The sequence below is a fragment of the Ciona robusta genome, chromosome 7 (genome assembly GCF_009617815.1).
Source record: "Ciona robusta chromosome 7, ASM961781v2".
Taxonomy (NCBI): domain Eukaryota; kingdom Metazoa; phylum Chordata; class Ascidiacea; order Phlebobranchia; family Cionidae; genus Ciona; species Ciona robusta.
Window position 1 is genome coordinate 5,184,018 of NC_143241.1, and position 17,831 is coordinate 5,201,848.

General features: G+C 35.9%; 2 protein-coding genes across 3 annotated transcripts; one reads left to right on the plus strand and one right to left on the minus strand.

Annotated features, from left to right (window-relative positions):
• The first annotated feature begins 320 nt into the window (after window positions 1-320).
• LOC149734081 (sialin-like) lies at window positions 321-6,997 on the plus strand. 2 transcript variants are annotated; one of them, XM_089881561.1, is made up of 10 exons: window positions 321-463; window positions 1,280-1,501; window positions 2,208-2,441; window positions 2,945-3,119; window positions 3,783-3,916; window positions 4,759-4,914; window positions 5,175-5,415; window positions 6,193-6,326; window positions 6,665-6,803; window positions 6,859-6,997. In XM_089881561.1, exons 1-10 carry the CDS (start codon window positions 446-448, stop codon window positions 6,882-6,884), a joined length of 1,479 nt encoding a protein of 492 aa, XP_089737687.1. In that variant the 5' UTR covers window positions 321-445; the 3' UTR covers window positions 6,885-6,997. The 2 variants fall into 2 exon arrangements, with proteins under 2 accessions (XP_089737687.1, XP_089737688.1); XM_089881562.1 differs by lacking the exon at window positions 6,665-6,803.
• Window positions 6,807-16,338, minus strand: LOC149734082 (P-selectin-like). Its single transcript, XM_089881526.1, has 15 exons — window positions 16,149-16,338; window positions 15,692-15,868; window positions 15,046-15,219; window positions 14,455-14,652; window positions 13,980-13,994; window positions 13,470-13,675; window positions 12,885-13,104; window positions 12,203-12,361; window positions 11,476-11,670; window positions 10,338-10,523; window positions 9,659-9,853; window positions 8,845-9,065; window positions 7,974-8,202; window positions 7,534-7,695; window positions 6,807-7,249 (listed from the first exon to the last, which is right to left on the minus strand). Exons 1-15 carry the CDS (start codon window positions 16,336-16,338, stop codon window positions 7,179-7,181), a joined length of 2,598 nt encoding a protein of 865 aa, XP_089737652.1. The 3' UTR covers window positions 6,807-7,178.
• Between the last annotated feature and the right edge of the window lie 1,493 nt (window positions 16,339-17,831).

A 17,831-nucleotide genomic window follows, 5' to 3' on the forward strand; every position in this document is an offset into this window, starting at 1 on the left:
ACACTGCCGCTAGTATTAAAGTAAAATCAAAGAAACAGAAAACGAGTTGCTCTATTATCGTTTGCAACCAGTCATGCAGAACGCTATAGCTCACTGAATATTCGTTCAAAGCATGGGAGACGAAATTCGCTGACTCGTCCATACACCTTATTGCCGGAACTGCAGACCATTGTAAATACGAATTAACTGCCCACTTTGTAAGCTAGCCAATACATTAAAGACGTATGTATGTATATTATGTCAGCAAAAATGCTATAGATTTCGTGAAAAATCTATTGAAAGTGTTTTCTAAGGTTGACATAAGCTACACTAGTGTCTATTTTGAATTCAACAAAAACAGTTTTTTATTTCTTATAGGTCCAGCTGAATGTATGGTTAGGTAAATGTTTTTATATAGGTTTAATATTTCTTGCTGAACTAAAGTCAAAAGACGTCTGCCACACAAATGGAATCTGTTAAAGAGGTACAGACCAATTTTTTGGACTAAAATCGATTTTCTGCAGTATCGTACTACCATTGGGTTTCACAGCTACGCTTTTTAAATGACTTTTTCACATACGTTTTATACATAGAATGTTTTTGTTGTTGATTCCTTTATCTTTGTTGTTTTGAAAATTATATTTTCGATATCGTATCCGAAGAGATAAGTAAAGAAAAAGTAATTAAATTATATTACATAAAATTATACAGGTTTTACATTACGTCAGCTATGATAGATACAACGTTAATTGCATGCTATGGCGTAACACATTACCCAGGTCGACGGTTGCAAACATTCGTAGGTCAACAACGCGGTGAAAAACACATAATAATATTTGCTTATCAAATACTTCATAAACAGTATCCAGTAACTAGGGCATTTAATAAATGTGTAATAAGCCTATCCTCCCATAAAACATTTGTAAAACTGTAAATCCTATATATTTGTAGTACTGTGGGGTAAGATGGAACACCTTTAGCAAATAATATCCAAATATTCTTACCGTTTTATCTTCACGCGGTGGCGCAACGACAGTGGTTATAACACGGGTGTTTTGTTTCATACACATCGTGCCCGCTGACGATTTACCACATGTGTAACTTCGTGGGTGATGATTCTTTTACATGGCTCACAAATTACACAACCCATTAGTGACCACTGAGAGTTACAAACCCCACCAATATAGTAGCAGCACCGAGCCTCCAACTCATAACCCCTGGATAGGCTGGATTAGAAGCAGGCGTGCTAATTTGCCACGGCGCCGTACAGAATGTTAGTATATATATATATCTTATATAGGTGAATGAATCCGCGACGATCGGATGCTACGTTAAAGCAAGATACGTCTTGGCACTTATGGGATTCCTGGGAATGGTTAACGTTCATTGTATGCGACTCAACTTGAGTGTTGCTATCGTAGCTATGGTAAACTATACGTCAAGTTCGATGGGGGATAATACGACGATTAATAGCTGCCAGAATCAAACGTTGGCAACACTGAATAGTTCAACATATCAACAGGTACTTATGTTTGTTTTACTAACTCGAATAAAATAAAATTTACCTAAACCTTTTCTGACAAGTCGTAATCATTTTTAACATAAAATATATATATAGTAGGGTGGGGGAAGATGGGACACCTTTTCGTTTAGTTTTCTCTTTCCATTTGGTAGTAAACAAAGAACATTCAATGAATTATAAAACCGTATCCTCACGACTTCCACAGACCGTTATTAATTCTTTAAAACACGATCAGGCTATTTGGATATTATGTATTAAAGGTGTCCCATCTTCCCCCACCCTACTATAGTATGGGAAGATGGGACATCTATTCACATTATTTTCTCGTCCCATTTGGTAGTGAATAAAGAACATTCAAAGACTTATAAAACCGTATCCATACGACTTTCATAGACCGTTGTTAAATGTTTAAAACGCGATCAGGATATTTAGAGATTAATATGTGCTAAAGGCTTCCCATCTTCCCCCACAGTATATATATACGATTATTGTATATCCATCTGGAAAGAGACATGTTCTCGTAACTATAATACTTTTTAATTTTAATCTTAAAGACCGACGTGTTTCGATGTTATTTTTAGATTAACTTTATCAGGGTATACCGTCAAGTGACTTGTCCCAAGACACATACGTCCATGACTAAATTATCAAAAGGTTTTACCTTTGCAACTACAGTACAAATAAAGACCATGTTCTTACCTCTCAGACGGGACAATTCACATGGAACCCAGAGCAACAAGGCTTACTTCTAGGCAGCTACTTCTACGGTTACGTGCTCAGTAATATACCAGGCGCATGGCTTTCTAAGAAGTTTGGTTTTCGCCTGCTGGTAGCAATACAGATCATATTGGGTTCTATCGTTACTTTTTTATCCCCCATTGCAGCGAAAACAAGCTTTGAATTATTTTTTGTTCCACGTGTGTTGCTTGGGATGTGCCAGGTATGTCACTATTTAAAATATTTAGAACGAAACATTTCAAGACTACGTTAAGAACATATTGGTAGACTTTAACATTTGTTGAGGTCTATGCGGTAGCCCCATGGTGTCGGGGTAAGGTGCCAACTTTAGCGTTACCTTCAGGTCACAGAATGCCACTATGTAAGCATTACGGCACTTTACACAAACTGTCTGCGGTCAAAACAACGCTAAGAAAGTGGTTGACTTTAATATGAGTTGAAGTATATGCGGGGGCCCCATGGTATGTCGGGCAAAGGGCCAACTTTAGCGTAAACCCTTAAAACACACGGATATTTCACGCTGTAGAAACTAACCACGTACAATGGAATAGAAGAGACTGCTGACTAACTGTCCTGAACTGCGCGAGTGCTGGGCAATGTAACGCTACCAATATAGACATAACTAAAGATACGTATATATGTATTACTAATGTCCCCAATATAAGCGTTGCGGTTTTAACAATTTTCTTTCTTCATATTTTCCAGGGCGGGGTTGCACCTTCCCTGGTAATGGCTTGGGGCACATGGGCGCCACCAAGCGAGCGGAGTTTATTGATATCAATCCCATTGTCGGGGTCCGCTGCTGGGGCGGTAATCTCTTTTCCGCTAGCTGGCGTTATAGCTCAGTATTGGGGGTGGGAGGCCGTGTTTTATGTTACAGGTGAATTCAAAGCCCAATAATGGCAACAGTTATACTCCATATGGTTAAAGTCAAGCCGACGTCGTGGTAAAGTAGTTACCGCGCCTCGTAAACGGACACGAGGTATATGAAACATAACACCCCTGTTATAATGATTGTTCTTGGCCACAGATGAGAGAGGCCACTCGTAAAGAGTTTACGAGTGGCCTCTCTCATCGTCTGTGCCTTGACCCACCACACGAGGACAAACAAGTTAAATTCATTCCACGACAAGGCGCGCCATGGGACTCGGCATTAAAGTCTATGTTAAAGTTTTTTTTTGCCAGCGGATTCGCGCCGACTTTTGGGCTATTTTTCAGATTTAATATAATAGGGTGGGGAAAGTTGGGACACAATTTCATTATATTTTCTCGTCCCATTTAGTAGTAAACAAAGAAAATTCAAAGGATTATAAAACCGAATCCTCATGGCTCCCACGGACCGTTGTTCATTATTTAAAACCAAATCAGGATATTTGAATATTTCGTGGTAACGGTGTCCCGTCTTCTCCCACCCTACTATACTAGTATTGTTTAAAAAAAACTGTTTGGGGATTTTCTTCCGTAATAGCAAAATCGCGCGGATACAATTTTTAAGTATTTTTCTAACCTGGTATAGGTATAAAAACCCATATATTATTTAAAGGTGGGGTAGCTATGATATGGTGTATAGTGTGGCTCTCTCTCATTCATAACACACCAATGCAACACCCGCGGATCTCTGATGAAGAACGAAGTTTTATCGCTGCTAGCATTGGTGCGGACCCACCAGGGGAAAAAGTAATCAGTGCGTTTCTTTGAACGTTTGCTTAAAATAACTTGTTTTGTATCACAATTTTATCCTTATATAGATTGTTGGGCTTTTGGTAATATAGTTGGATAGAGCAAGATGGGACACCTTTAGTACATAATATAGTAGGTTGGGGGAAGATGGGACACCTTTTCATTTTGTTTTCTCTTTCCATTTGGTAGTTACCAAAGCACATTCAAAGAATTATGAAACCGCATCCTTACGACTTCCACAGACCGTTGTTAATTCTCTAAAACACGATTAGGCTATTTGGAAATTATGTGTTAAAGGTGTCCCATCTTCCCCCACCCTACTATATATCTAAATATCCTGATCGTTTTTTAAACAGTTAACAACGGTCTATGAGAGTACTGAGGATATGATTTGTTTACTACCAAATGCGAGGATAAAATAGAATGAAAGGTGTCCCATCTTTCCCCATCCTTGTATAAAAAAAGTACATTGTACGAAATTATTTATCAAGGCGTTTTAACCGTTAACTATAAATCCAAGTAATTTTGTATTGGTGTGAATTTTGAGAATCCGTTAGTGACTAGCACCGTGTTCAAGCAATTACGTTAAGTGCCTTGCTAACAGACAGTACATAGATCGCCGCACTATTACGAGCCACGCAGTCATTAGCTAAAAATTGGCTGTTTTTACTATAATTCTAAAAAAAATAACACTCGTAAAGTTACGTACATGACTCGTAAGTGAGTTCTGTATGAAACAGAACACACGTGCTATAACGAGTATTGTTGCTTTACCAAGAAAGGATAAATAAGTTACATTCATTAATTGCATCAAAATCCAACAATATTTTCAATCGCAGAAACAGAAGACCCGTACGCCTTGGGGTTCTATGCTGACATCGTTGCCGGTTCATAGTATTTTTATAAGTCACTTTGCGTCAAATTGGAGCGTATACACATTATTTACGATGTTGCCAACGTATATGTCCACCATGCTAAACTTCAACGTTACGGCGGTAAGACCATAGTATACACTTCAGTATACTATGGTAAGACAGAGAATGGTTGATTTTTTATTAACAAGTTAATTTCATATGCTTAACTTTAAATATATCGAGCGGTTCTAAACCGCAGCAAAAATAGAGATATTTATATAGTAGTCTGATGGGAGGAGTTGGGATACCTTTGGGGGAGGATGTATACTACCAAAGTGGGACGCGAATATAGAATTAAACGGGGTCCCATCTCTCTCACCCTACTATACAATTACCTACAGAGCGGTATGGTGTCTTCAGTCCCCTTCATTCTTCAATGGGTATTCACTGTTGCGAGCGGGTACATTTCTGACGTCATTATCCGTCGACGTATAAGGTCCGTCGTCTTCGTGCGAAAAATGAATACAGCCATTGGATTATTTATTCCGGCATTCTTCGTAGTGCTTGCTGGTTACGTAGGCTGTGACGTGATCGCTGTCGTCATATTTTTCTCCTTATCGGTTGCTTTTGGCGCCTTTGCAGGTACTATGTTGCGTCTGGTTTAATCTTTGGAGTTATGTAGACTACTTTTTTTCGTGGTATGACAAATTTAACATACCATGTATTGGTAGGTATACGAACTTGTACGCCAACATACAGTAGGGTAGGGGGAGATGAAACACCTTTATGTGTTATTTTTGTCCTATTTGGTAGCACATAAAGAACATTCTAATAACTATAAAACTGTACCCTCCCTGCTCCCATATACTGTTGTTAATCGTTTAAAACACAATAAAAATATTTAAATATTTTGTGCTAAGGGTGCCCCATCCTCCCCCGCCCTACTATATGTAGTAACTTGTAAGTGGGCACGTGGTGTAAAACCGAACACCCGTGTAATAACGACTGACGTTATTGTCTTGTGAGGGCAAATCAGTAACATTTTAAACGATCAGCCACAAAGTTACATAGTGGGAAATCAGAAGCAGGCACGAGTTGTATAATAATATAACAACCGAGGTATACGCGGCTACCATTGTGGGTGTGTCCTTGAGCAAGACACTTAACGGCAATTGCTCCAACCCAGTGGTCACTAATGGGTTGTCCAAATTATCAGCCATACATACTAAAAAAAATCCCCCCCAAAAATAATCACCCACAAAGTAACATACATGGTAACTCGTAAGCTGCACGAGGTGTGATAACGACTGTCGTTTTCCAGCCACGCGAGGATAAGGTAAGTTACATTCATATGACTACGGTGTCACGCAACGGTAACCCATATAATCTACACACTCTTACAGGATTTGTTTTACGCAGTTCCTGGTTGCAAGGCAAACGCTAGCGACGTTTCTCCCAAATACGGAGGCATTGTGTTTGGGATTTCGAATACCATTGCTAACATGGCTGGTTTCCTTGGCCCCCAAGTTGCAGGCATTTTGTTGCAACAAGGCGTAAGTAGTATGGTGTGATGAAATTCTGTTTCTCAAAAGACGTTGCTTTTAAACTGTGTTTAATAGCTCCTTTTATTGGCGCATTAGTTTTTAAAATGTTTCACCCTTTTCAAAAAATTGTATGGTAGGATAGGGGAAGACGGGACAGATTGTTTAGATATGATTTGCTAAATTTGTCCCTTCTTGCCCACCCTATTTATATACAGGAATAATAATAGGTTATTCTTTCTAGGTTTACCTTTATGAATTTAAAAGTATGTCTAAAAATTAACATACGCTTTACCAAACATAGCATACTGTATCAGTTCTCTCTAAAAAAAAACAACATTATTATCCAGAACAACTTGTCACAATGGCAATCTATCTTTTGGATATCTGCATGTATAAACACAGCCGGTGCTTTCATATACCTTGTTTTTGCGACTGCTGACGAGCAAAGTTGGTCCAAAGGAAAAGCCATTTCTACCCCATTAGACGGTAGATATTAAACACAATGTATTAAAACGCTCATATAACTTTAATATTACTACAGATTCAAAAGAAGAACTGAACAAATGATAAAGCAGTGTGAAAAACAAGCACTCACTCCTACCACATCTAAACTTCTGGGATTAATTCTGCTCTTACAATACAGTTTCTGATAATAAAAAGCTCACAGTAACGCCTATCTATATTGTTTCTAATCAGAAAATAAAGAGTAAAAACAGAAAATATGTAAGAAATAAAAAGGGGCTAGTTCTAGTTTCTGTTCTGACAGTGACCCTTCACTTCACACTGTGCCATGAAATCGCATCCTTGTACTGTAACCTCTCCCGACTCTTGGCTTGGTAAACCAGGAATATATTACTACCATCATCGGCTTAATGCTCTTATCAATACATAGAGTGCAAAATAGCCCAACCAGCCACATGGTTGTTTAAAACCTAGAAAATTAATGCAAAACATGAATTCATACTTTCTTCGACAATATATATATAAACAAGCAATGGTCAATACAATTTATCAAATTACAGTACAATTTATGAAGGTAGTACAATTTATCAAACTTGGGAATAAATGTTTCAAGCAAGTTACTAATCAACATAGCTACTGTAATTGAAAAGACAAATGAAAGGTATTAACGCACATAAACTATGGCCCAAAACTCTATAAGAATGATATCTTATTTTACGAAATCAAGAACACTCATAAATTTAATTAAACTGACCTGAGGCACGGTTTGTGAAAGTGAGGATAAGTTCTTCAATTGGAGTTGTCGTACCAACAAAGGAAGGTGTAACAACAAGGCGTCCATGACGGTTTAACCCTTTAACCACAACGTCTGTGCTTTCACCTGAGGTATCCCTCCCAACAACGATTACTCTGACACCTACATTACTTGTCTGTTCACAATATGAATTCTAGGCACATAAAAGAACAGTAATCGAAGCTTAAACACATGTAACTTATTAATCCTTGTGTAAAAACGACAGTCGTTGTAATACAGGTGTTCTGTTTCGTACACCTTATACGAGTTATGTGTAACTTTGCGCGTAAGCGTAATAGCTTCTAATTTTTTCCTATAGCCCTATATACTTTCTTCCTATACATTTTCAGCCCTATGTATTTTTTTAACCTGCACTTAATTCTGTAATCTAAAATAACAACCTTCCTCTTGCTGAGTCTTTGCAGCAACCTCACTAAATTTTTCTGTACTAACGTCTGCATCTGTCACTAATATCAAAACCCTTTTTGTATTTTCCCTGCCCACTGCCTTTATGTAGGAGGCACCCCGGGCAATGGCGCTCTCAACCGTCGGACACCCAAACTTGCTCGATGTGTTTTTGAGAGCCTCGATCACTTGCTCAATTGAATATTCAGCAAGATCAAGCTCAACCTGGTGAAATATTGGTAAAAGTTATTAACAAATGAAACTTTTTTTTTATCGTGGGGTAAACAACAACAGTCGCTATTATATAGCAGAGTGGGAGGTTGGGCAATGTGGGGAAAAATTATTAAAAGTTCATCTTCAATGATAAACAAAAAAATATAGATTATTCGACAGTATTTTTACGAGTGTAAGTGTGTGCCTAAGCCAATTACTGAAATTAATCAATAACAATTGGTCTTAAACTACGGGAATATATGTGCAAAGGTGTCCCAATTTCCCTAGTCTACTAAAAGCTAAAGTTTGCAAAATATTGTTAGTACACCATGCTGGTCAAATCAACCACTCAGGATTTGCAAAATTTCAAAAACTTTAAATTTTACCACAACAGCTTTAAAATGTAGACACGGCAAGATTTCTTACAAAAGTTACTCTAGACATTCACTAAACTTTGGTAAAACAAATTTTTATTCTTTTGTGCTATACTTATTATTTCTTTCCGCCATGTTAATTTAATATGACCACTATTATTGTAGTTAAAGAGATAAATAAAATATTAAATTACGTAATTTTTACAGTTTCACATATTTTACATTAAATATTCTAATCAACAAGCTAAGGCATTGTATAAGCAAGTCTCTATTTCTTTACCTTTAATTTCTTGTCTACATATGATGATAAACAGTCGAACGTTGGTTTTCCATTCACTTGTATAAGACCAGCATGTGCTATGCCTTGATCTATGGAGCCATCAAATCTATTGAGCAGATTTTCTACCGCTGTAATTGTTTCTTTAAACTTTTCCTCTTGCATATATTCGCTGCTGTCTACCGCAACAACAATATCCAAGGCACAAGGTGTGATGGGGCATTCTGTGTGAAAAATGAACGTAGCTTGTATTATCCTAACATTCCAGAGCAAAGACAGTTGTTCTGTGTAAAAACTGCGTAAGATATGTAAAAAACTTCGAAATAACAGTCTGGTAAGGGGTAAGAGACATAAACAAACAAAAGTGATAAACTGGTCATCTTGGACAAAAGTTGCTTGCAAATTTGGATGGAAAAGTTTAGTATATAAAATATGGGATTACAGCTGTTTACACCAGCAAAGGCTTATATTAACTATATATTCAGAAAAAAATGTCATTCAGAAAAAATTGTCTTTTTACACAACATATAAATAAGTAGCTAATGAATAAATAAAAGTAACTTTCTTTAGTCTCGCATGGCGAAAGAATGTCAGTCGTTATAACACGAGTGGTCTGTTTCATACACCCAGTGCCAGTTTGCGAGTTATCCAGTCTGTTACTTTGTGAGTGATTATTTTGTATGGCTGACAATTTAGACAAACTAATTAGTCTTACCCAAGTACACATACGCCCACAACAGTAGCAGCGACGAGCTTTGAACCCAAAACCTATAGGTTAGAGATAGAAACTTAATCTAATCTAAGCTAAAATACTTACTGACACACTTTGGAGGCTTTTTGTTCCACGCTGCCCCGCCTTCTTGCAGAGGGGTGCTACATCTTAACTTGTGGCTTCCACTTAACAGAAAACCCTCAGTGCATTTATAAGTACATACAGCGTTGAATTGATTTCCATCTGGACATTGTAGCTCACCGTTCTCGATTTTTTGCAGTGCAGGAAGGCAAAGAAGATCTGTATATTAATATAAACCTATTATAATAATGTATACTGTATTAATAAAGTTCTGTTTAAGCAAGTATATCAGGATTGTCTTTTGTATAATATACTTCTTTAAATGAGGGGGATTTTGGTGCTATATTTCGTCTTTCCGTTTTAACTATTTTTCAATCTTTGCTACCATAATCGAAGAGATAAAGTTATTATTATTATAGCAAAACATAATATAACTTTTACTTATTTCTCTAAATACAGTAGCGAAAATTGAATTAATTTAGCCAACGAATAGAAAGTTGCTAAAAATACTCGATGGGTAAAAACTACTTGTTGTTGGGTATGAAAAACAGACATTAATCCAACCCAGTGGTCATTAATGGGTTTTAGAACTGGGTGTTGGGGTAATGGGTTTTAGAACTGGGTGTTGGGGTAATAGGCAAACCCTGACCTAAATCTGTCACCCACATAGAATATACATAGAGTTGTTGACATAAAGTATCACCTGTCGCACAAGTGGCTGACGCTTCACTCCATTCCCCACTTTGTAGTTTTCCACATTCTACCTGTGTAGGACCTTCACGAAAGTAATACTCATCACAGTGAAACACACACACCGAACCTGGTTTCACACCATCTGAACAGTTCATGCCACCAAACTTTACTGGCTCTAGTTCATAGCAGAGGGCAACTAAAACACAAAGCGAAATATGTTATGTAGATACAGAAAATACCTGGGTAGAACACCATTGTGGGTGTGTTTGAGTTATACACATTCTGACATTCGTAATTGCTTTAACCAAGTAGTCATATTGAGTAGAAAAAAATACTTATATTAGAGTAGGTTAGGGTTAGGAAGTTTGGACATATTAAAAAAACAACATTTTTTAGAAAAAATGAATGAATGTAATTTACTTTATCCTTGCGTGGCCAGAAAACGACAGTCATTATCACACCACACGGGTTTAACACCTCGTGCCAGCTTACGAGTTACCATGTATGTTACTTTGTAGGTGATTATTTTTTTTGGATTTTTACATTTATTTTATGTATGGCTGATAATTTGGACAACCCATTAGTGACCACTGGGTTGAAGCAATTGCTGTTAAGTGTCTGTCTTGCCCAAGGACATATTTGCCCACAATGGTAACAGCGTCGAGCCATAAACCCATTACCTCTGGGTTACAGGCAGGCGCGCTAACCAATATGGCACAGCGCGGGACCATCTCCAACAAAGTTACATAATAAAACAAGGGATAGAGGTTTTTGTTGTTGTATAGCTTAGAGGATATGAGTCCAATTCTGCTACTATTTAAACATATTAAAAGATAACCAACAAAGTTAGATAGTGGTGTAAGCAGATACAGGGTGTAGGAAATACAAAACCCGTGTCATAATGACTGTCATTGCCTGCTATGCAAGGATAAAATAGTTTCATTTTATTAATTTTTAAGGGGCTTAAAAGTAGCGAGCGCAAACAGATAACTAAATAAAATATTTTACAAAAAAACTGCAAAACACAAGAATTCAAAATATACAGTCTGAACCATTTTAACTGAATGATGAAATATAATAAATTCTTCCTTTTAAACTAAGTCGATTTTTTTTGTAAATTCTTCCACAGTTTGCTGCCACAATCCTACCTTCACAAGTAGGCTGCGGTCGTGACCACTTTTCTGGATCGTCCCCCTTTCTTTCAAGACATCGTAAAACCCTCGCCCCTTTCAGTTTAAAGCCAAGATCGCATTCAAACACACACGCAGTGCCTGAACCACGTAGGTATCGACATGAGTGCTTCCCATTTGCAAAGTCAGTGAAAGTTTTTGGACAACCAGTTCCTGTAAAGAAGAAAAAAATTTTTAAAAGCTAGAGATTACTAATACTAATAAATTACTTTTTAATATATATTGTATTTATTAAGATGTGACTGATGATATTACAAAGCCATATTTTGGATAATTCATATAGAACCACTGGGTTGAAGCAATTTCCGGTAACTGTCTTGCCCAACGACACAAACGCTTATACCAGTAGAAGCATCTAGCCTCGAACCTGTATCCTCTGGGCATGAGGCAAGCGCGATGACCACTATTTTAGGGCAAGGGACAATACAATCGTTTGTGCTGATACACTATTAGGATTTTAACTTGATTAAACATAAATGACTCGCTTGTCCGCTAGGTGTAGCGACCACGCTTATTTTCCTTCCAACTAAATGTGAATACATTTTTAAACTGCAAGCGTGTTTTAACAACTGTACTTTTGTCGCTATATCCTATCTTTTCGCTAAAAAAATTTAAAGTTAATATTATTATAATCCAGTGGTTCAAAAACACTGAATCAAAGTCATAACATATCTGTCCAGCATACCTGCACAATCCAAACTTCTCAATGTATCACTGATAGGAATATATTTGTCCGATAACTTCTCCGTATCACTGACCCAGAATGCAGTGTTTGCGGATCCAGTTAAAGTTTTTACCATTTCCATTGTTGTGGAGCCAGTTCCAAGAGCAAAAATTCGTATACCTGGAGAAAAACGGTTTAAAATCATTTTCAAGGTTGTAACTAAACAGCTTGAATAAATGACTCTGTTTGTCTCTTCAATCACAGTAACAAAAATTGTAGTGGTATATATTGGGAAGAAAACCAGGAGTAATGGTATAATGACAGTAGTTACTTATATTAACATGCTAATAAATAAAACAAAAGAACAACTGCATTCAATAAAATGTATAACTTTTACATTCATGGTTGTTATATTTGGGATAAGTGTTTTACCTTTAGCATGTTTTTAAACCACTGTGATTTCGCTGCTAATTTCTTTCTCTTTATTGTTAATTAATTTTTCACATAAATAAATTTTTTATCTGTTCGAAAACAATAGCTAAGCTTATGTTAGTTATAGCACAAAGAGTACGGAAAAAACAGCAAAGCAACAGTTGTTAAAACATGCTATGAATAAAAAGTGTGGAAAAGAGTGCCTAAAAGCCCAGGTGTTGCAATGAATCCACCCACAAAGAGATAAGTAAAATAATGTAATGTTATGCACCTCCGTCCCTTATGTCTTTGGCTACATCAAAAGCTGAAGATATGTCCCCTGCACTCATATGAAGTAGAACTGGAATGGCAAGCGTTTGCCCATGTGTTGTAAGTGCAGCAGTAGCTTCAGTTAGAGGGGTGGAGTAGTAGGCGCAAGAGTCAGGTTTTTGAATTTGTTTGAGCATTTTAAAGAGGGTGGAGGTGTTATGTCTTCCAAATGGTATCTTAGTCTGTTAAAAGATAAAAAAATGTACAAAGTTACATAACGGCCATATGAGGTTACTTTTGCAAAATTTAAAACAAAAAAACTCGCAAAATTTATATTCTATTACTAAGTTACATGTGTGGTCACTTAAAAGTGGGCACGAGGTTCATGAAACAAAACATCCGTGGTCATTTTCAGTGAAACCAGTTATAAGGTTAACAATCAATGTAAAACTTAACAACAACAATGACTTTTATTTGTCTCTTCGAATACAGTTGCGAAGATTTAGAAATATTTTAAATACAATGACGAAACAACAATTTTTAAAACACGTACAGTTAAAACGTATTTACATAATTGGAAGAAATTATGAACATAAAATCAACTTACATTATAACTTGACACTTTGTCATTAAGGTTACAGGAGTCAGTTTTTGCACCAGATGTGGCCACACTCCATCTCATTTGCTTTTTTACAAAATGTTCTCTAAAAACCAGCGCCATTTGTTCAAGAAGTTTTACAGCGTCAGTGAACTGAGCTTCAGTAAATGAACCATCTATGACTGTGATCACATCAAACAAAGCAGCTTCACATACTGTAAATATGTAGAGAAAGAAGAATGTAACTTGCTTTATCCTGGTGTGAAAACGTGTGTTCTGTTTCATACACTATTACGGGCTACCACGTATATAACTTTGTGAGAAACGGTTTAGCAAGAGTTTTATAGACAAAAAGTAGAGCATGAAAGTAATTGCACAATACAAAATGTAACTGACTAGAAGTTGTAGTTGCCACAATTTAGATATAAGCATTCCATTTAGTTTTCAATATTCTATTAAAAAAAAATCCGAAAAGCCTACTTAAAACTTCACAGAAAAAAGAAAATGAAAATTACTTACATTTCACTTTGCTTCCTGGGAAAAGACAAGGAACATGCAAAAATAAAAGGTGGTTCATATAAAATATTTCAGCACTAAAGAAAAAGTAAAAATATAATCTTATAGTGAGCTTTAAAATGTAAAAGTTATACTAGTTGTATGTTGTGTGAAACAGTTTAACATAATCTTAAAGTTGTTTAAAAATAGAAAAAAGCATCATAGCCATAAGATTAAGGCTACCTGGAACGTCATTACATGTTTTAGCACCCACTTTTAATAGCTTAAAATTGGTTCAGTTCCTAAACAAAAAAGTATATTGAATTCAATAAATTAACTAAATTATTTAATGAGGATGGCCATGTTTGAAAACAACGATGTAACTATATTTCAAAAGTGCTCCTCCTGATTTTACAGGAATTTTAAAATATTGTCTCACTCTATGCTACGAGAAACGTTCATAAAACTATTAGTGTGGTTAAAAAACAAAAATTGTCACCTCCAGCTTCGCATGCATCCTTGTGGAACCATGCAGCACCGTCGTCATTTACGGCTTCACGACAGAAAAACTTCTCCTGTGAGGTTCCGTCTTCACATTTTAAATCACATGTTGAATCAATTTTGTTGAGGTTTGTGCAGGTGAGACCTGTCTTGAAAAGCTCCGATAGCAAGGGATGGCAACGTACGCTTTCTCTGTCTGTTTCATTTAATTAAAATTTTATAAATCCAACATCTTTTTTTAATTTTTAAAGAGTTGTTAGAAGCTTTTTTTTATAAAGGTATTGTTTGAAGTAATTGTTTAATTTTGTTGTTTTATAACAAAAAAAAAAGAGATTTATTGGTGTATTAAAAAAAAAGTTCAAAGTTTCAACATTTAATTATGTATTTGAAATGATTTAATGAGATATTTTTAAATGTATTTAAAAATCTAGTTTAAAAATGTATTTTAAAAAATAAAATAAATGATTAAAAACCAATTATAAACAGGTGTAAATTGAGATTTTTTTTATATTAAGGAAATAAAAGTATTTAGAAAAAACTAAAATATATATATATTAAAAAATATCTGAAAATTTTACATTGTACTTACTAAAACAAGTAGGAGGGGGGTCTGACCATGTTTTTTCAGGAGTGCATGTGGTCACTGGTTCACCACGAACACTATAACCATCCGCACATGAGAAAACACAAGCTGTACCAACATTGTATTCATTTGCGCAAGATATCTGACCATTTTCCAGTTCGCCCAACTCTGAACACTTGCCTAGTAAATTAAAAAAAGATAATATTGTATGCATGCATCAATATTTTTATTGGCGCCATTGCACAGTGGATAGAAGAAATGGTTCAGAGCTCGTCGCTGCTACCATTGTGGACGTATAACGACTGACAGTAACTGAAAATTTGTGACCTTTAAAAATTTGTGTCCTGACAGTACCTGAAAATTTGTGTCCTTTAGCAAGACAATTAATCGCAAATTCTTCAACCCAGTGGCCACCGATGGGTTGTCTAAATTGTAACCCACACAGAAAAAACATCTAAATTTTCAGTTACTGTCAGTCGTTAAATAAGGTTTGCAAAATAACTGTTACATAAAAAAGTTGTTTGTATTTAAAATGAACAGAACTTTTGTTTATAAAGAATTAATAATATTTCACATACTGTCAATCATTCATTAAGGTTTGCACAATTACTGTTACATAAAAATCTATTGTATTTAAAATAAACAGAGTTACCAGAACAAGTTGGTTTTGGATGTGACCATTTCCCAGCATTGCTGCATGTAAGAACAGCTTCCCCTGTTAGAGATGCACCCTCGTTGCATGTAAATGTACATACTGACTCAAATGAGTTGGCATTGGAGCAGCTAACTAGACCATCAGCAGGGCTGGTTAGTATGGAACATGATGGAGCTGGAAAATAATGTAATGCATTTAGTCGCGCACCCAGGGGGGATTTTAAAGGTCTTGTATCTCCTTTTTAAGGTATTGAAACCCTCTATTTTTTCTACAACTTAGACAACTCATCGGTGACCATTAGTGGTTAGAGCAATTGCCAATAAGTTTCTTGCCCAAGGACACATACGCCCGCAGTGGTAGCAGCGACAAGCCTTGAACCCATTACCTTTTGGTTGAAGGCACGCGTGGTAACCACTGAGCAAAGATACCAAACTTACTATAACAAATGACTTACTGTAACAAGCAGGAGGATCAGGAACCCAAGACCTTGAGGATTGGCAAGTGATAATTGGCTCCCCATTCATTTTATATGGGGGTAAACATGAGAATGTACAAACTGAGTTTATGCTGTTTCCATTTGTACAGCTCAGTAGGGCATTTGCAGGGTTTGCCAGAACTTGACAACCAACTGTGACAGAAGCCATGTTAGAATATGGACATTTATATTATAATAAATTGGATGAGAAAAAGTACTGTATAAGACAAGAGTGTTAAATATATTATATATATGACCACGCTGCAATTTTTTTATGGAATTATAAAGCCAGTCAAGCCATTATATAAAAACTAAAAACAATTTTATTAGGAACAAAATTACACTCTTAAAATGTCTTTTAATGACTTTCATTTTGCTGCTTATCCCTCCTTGTATTTTAATTAATCTGATCTTCGTTACTGTATTTAAAGAGATATAGTACTGTTCTGTAGGCTAAATTGGAACACCTTTAGCACATAATATCTTAATATGATGATCGTGTTTTGAACAATTAACAACGGTCTATAGAAGTTTAAGGATACGCTTTTATAATTCTTTGAATGTTCTTTGTTTACCACCAATTGGGACACGAAAATAGAACGAAAAGGTGTCCCATCCTCCCCACCCTACTATATATAAAAATTATGCACCCTACTAACTAATATGTTATCTTACGTGATGCAAGGCATATAGGAGAAGGTTCGGTCCAATACGATTGCTGGCAAGTAACTGTTTCGGGCCCAGACAAAGTACGATCACCTGCGCATGTGAAGCTACATATCGAGTTAGCATTATAATCGTCTGAACATGACATTTGTACTCCAGGGCCATTGGTAATACTTGGGCATGCAGAAGAAGTTTGAACTGAAATAAACATTATTAAATGATTTTTTTCGAATATACAGTATATATATTTATACATCATGAAATTGCTATTAAATACTTAATTAAATGTTTACACCTTTTTAAATCTCTTTTTGTAAAATTATGAAACAATAAATTAAACGAATTACCTAAACCAATAACTTTATAAAAAAAATTTGAACAACTCCCTAAAATTAAAATAAGAAGCTAAATTTATAATAAGTTTATAAATTTCCTGATCATAAACTGGTATATGGTTATAATCTATTACAATTTACTTGCTTGGCACGAAAAAAACAGTTGTTATAACACAGCCACACGAGTGTTCTGTTTCATACACCTCGTGCCAGCTCACGAGTTAGCATGTATGTTACTTTGTTGGTGATTATATTTTGCAGAATTTTTTAAATTCTTTTATGTGTGGCTAATAATTTGGGCAACCCATTGTTGGAGCAATTGCTCTTAAGTGCCTTGCCTAAAGACACATACCCCCACAATGCCCACAACTCATTACGTAAGAGGTGCGCTAACCACTTTGTCAAAGCTCGGAAACTACACAATAAATATCCACAAGCAATATTACAATAATAAAACCTACAACATATTTTATAAATCACACACAATATGCTTAGCACTTTTAAATCATTGTTTTCAGGCCAATTTTCCTTAAAATTCAAGTAGAACCTTTAAAGTAATTTAAACAGTTCTTACCAGTACAAAAAGGATAACTACTCTCTGACCACAGTCCGTTATAGCATGTGGTTTTGTCAATACCATTCAAAGTAAGAGTGGGTGTAC

Bases quoted from the DNA above. Each gene is read 5' to 3' on its own strand.
- LOC149734081 (XM_089881561.1), top strand. The intron at 2,442-2,944 runs GTATGTCACTAT...CATATTTTCCAG, and splicing joins TGTTGCTTGGGATGTGCCAG to GGCGGGGTTGCACCTTCCCT. The intron at 6,327-6,664 runs GTAAGTAGTATG...ATTATTATCCAG, and splicing joins GCATTTTGTTGCAACAAGGC to AACAACTTGTCACAATGGCA.
- LOC149734082 (XM_089881526.1), bottom strand. From the start codon at position 16,338: ATGGCTTCTGTCACAGTTGGTTGTCAAGTTCTGGCAAACCCTGCAAAT. The intron at 15,220-15,691 runs GTAACTCTGTTT...TTAATTTACTAG, and splicing joins TCCAAAACCAACTTGTTCTG to GCAAGTGTTCAGAGTTGGGC. The intron at 9,066-9,658 runs GTAAGTATTTTA...TTTTTCACACAG, and splicing joins AAAGCCTCCAAAGTGTGTCA to AATGCCCCATCACACCTTGT.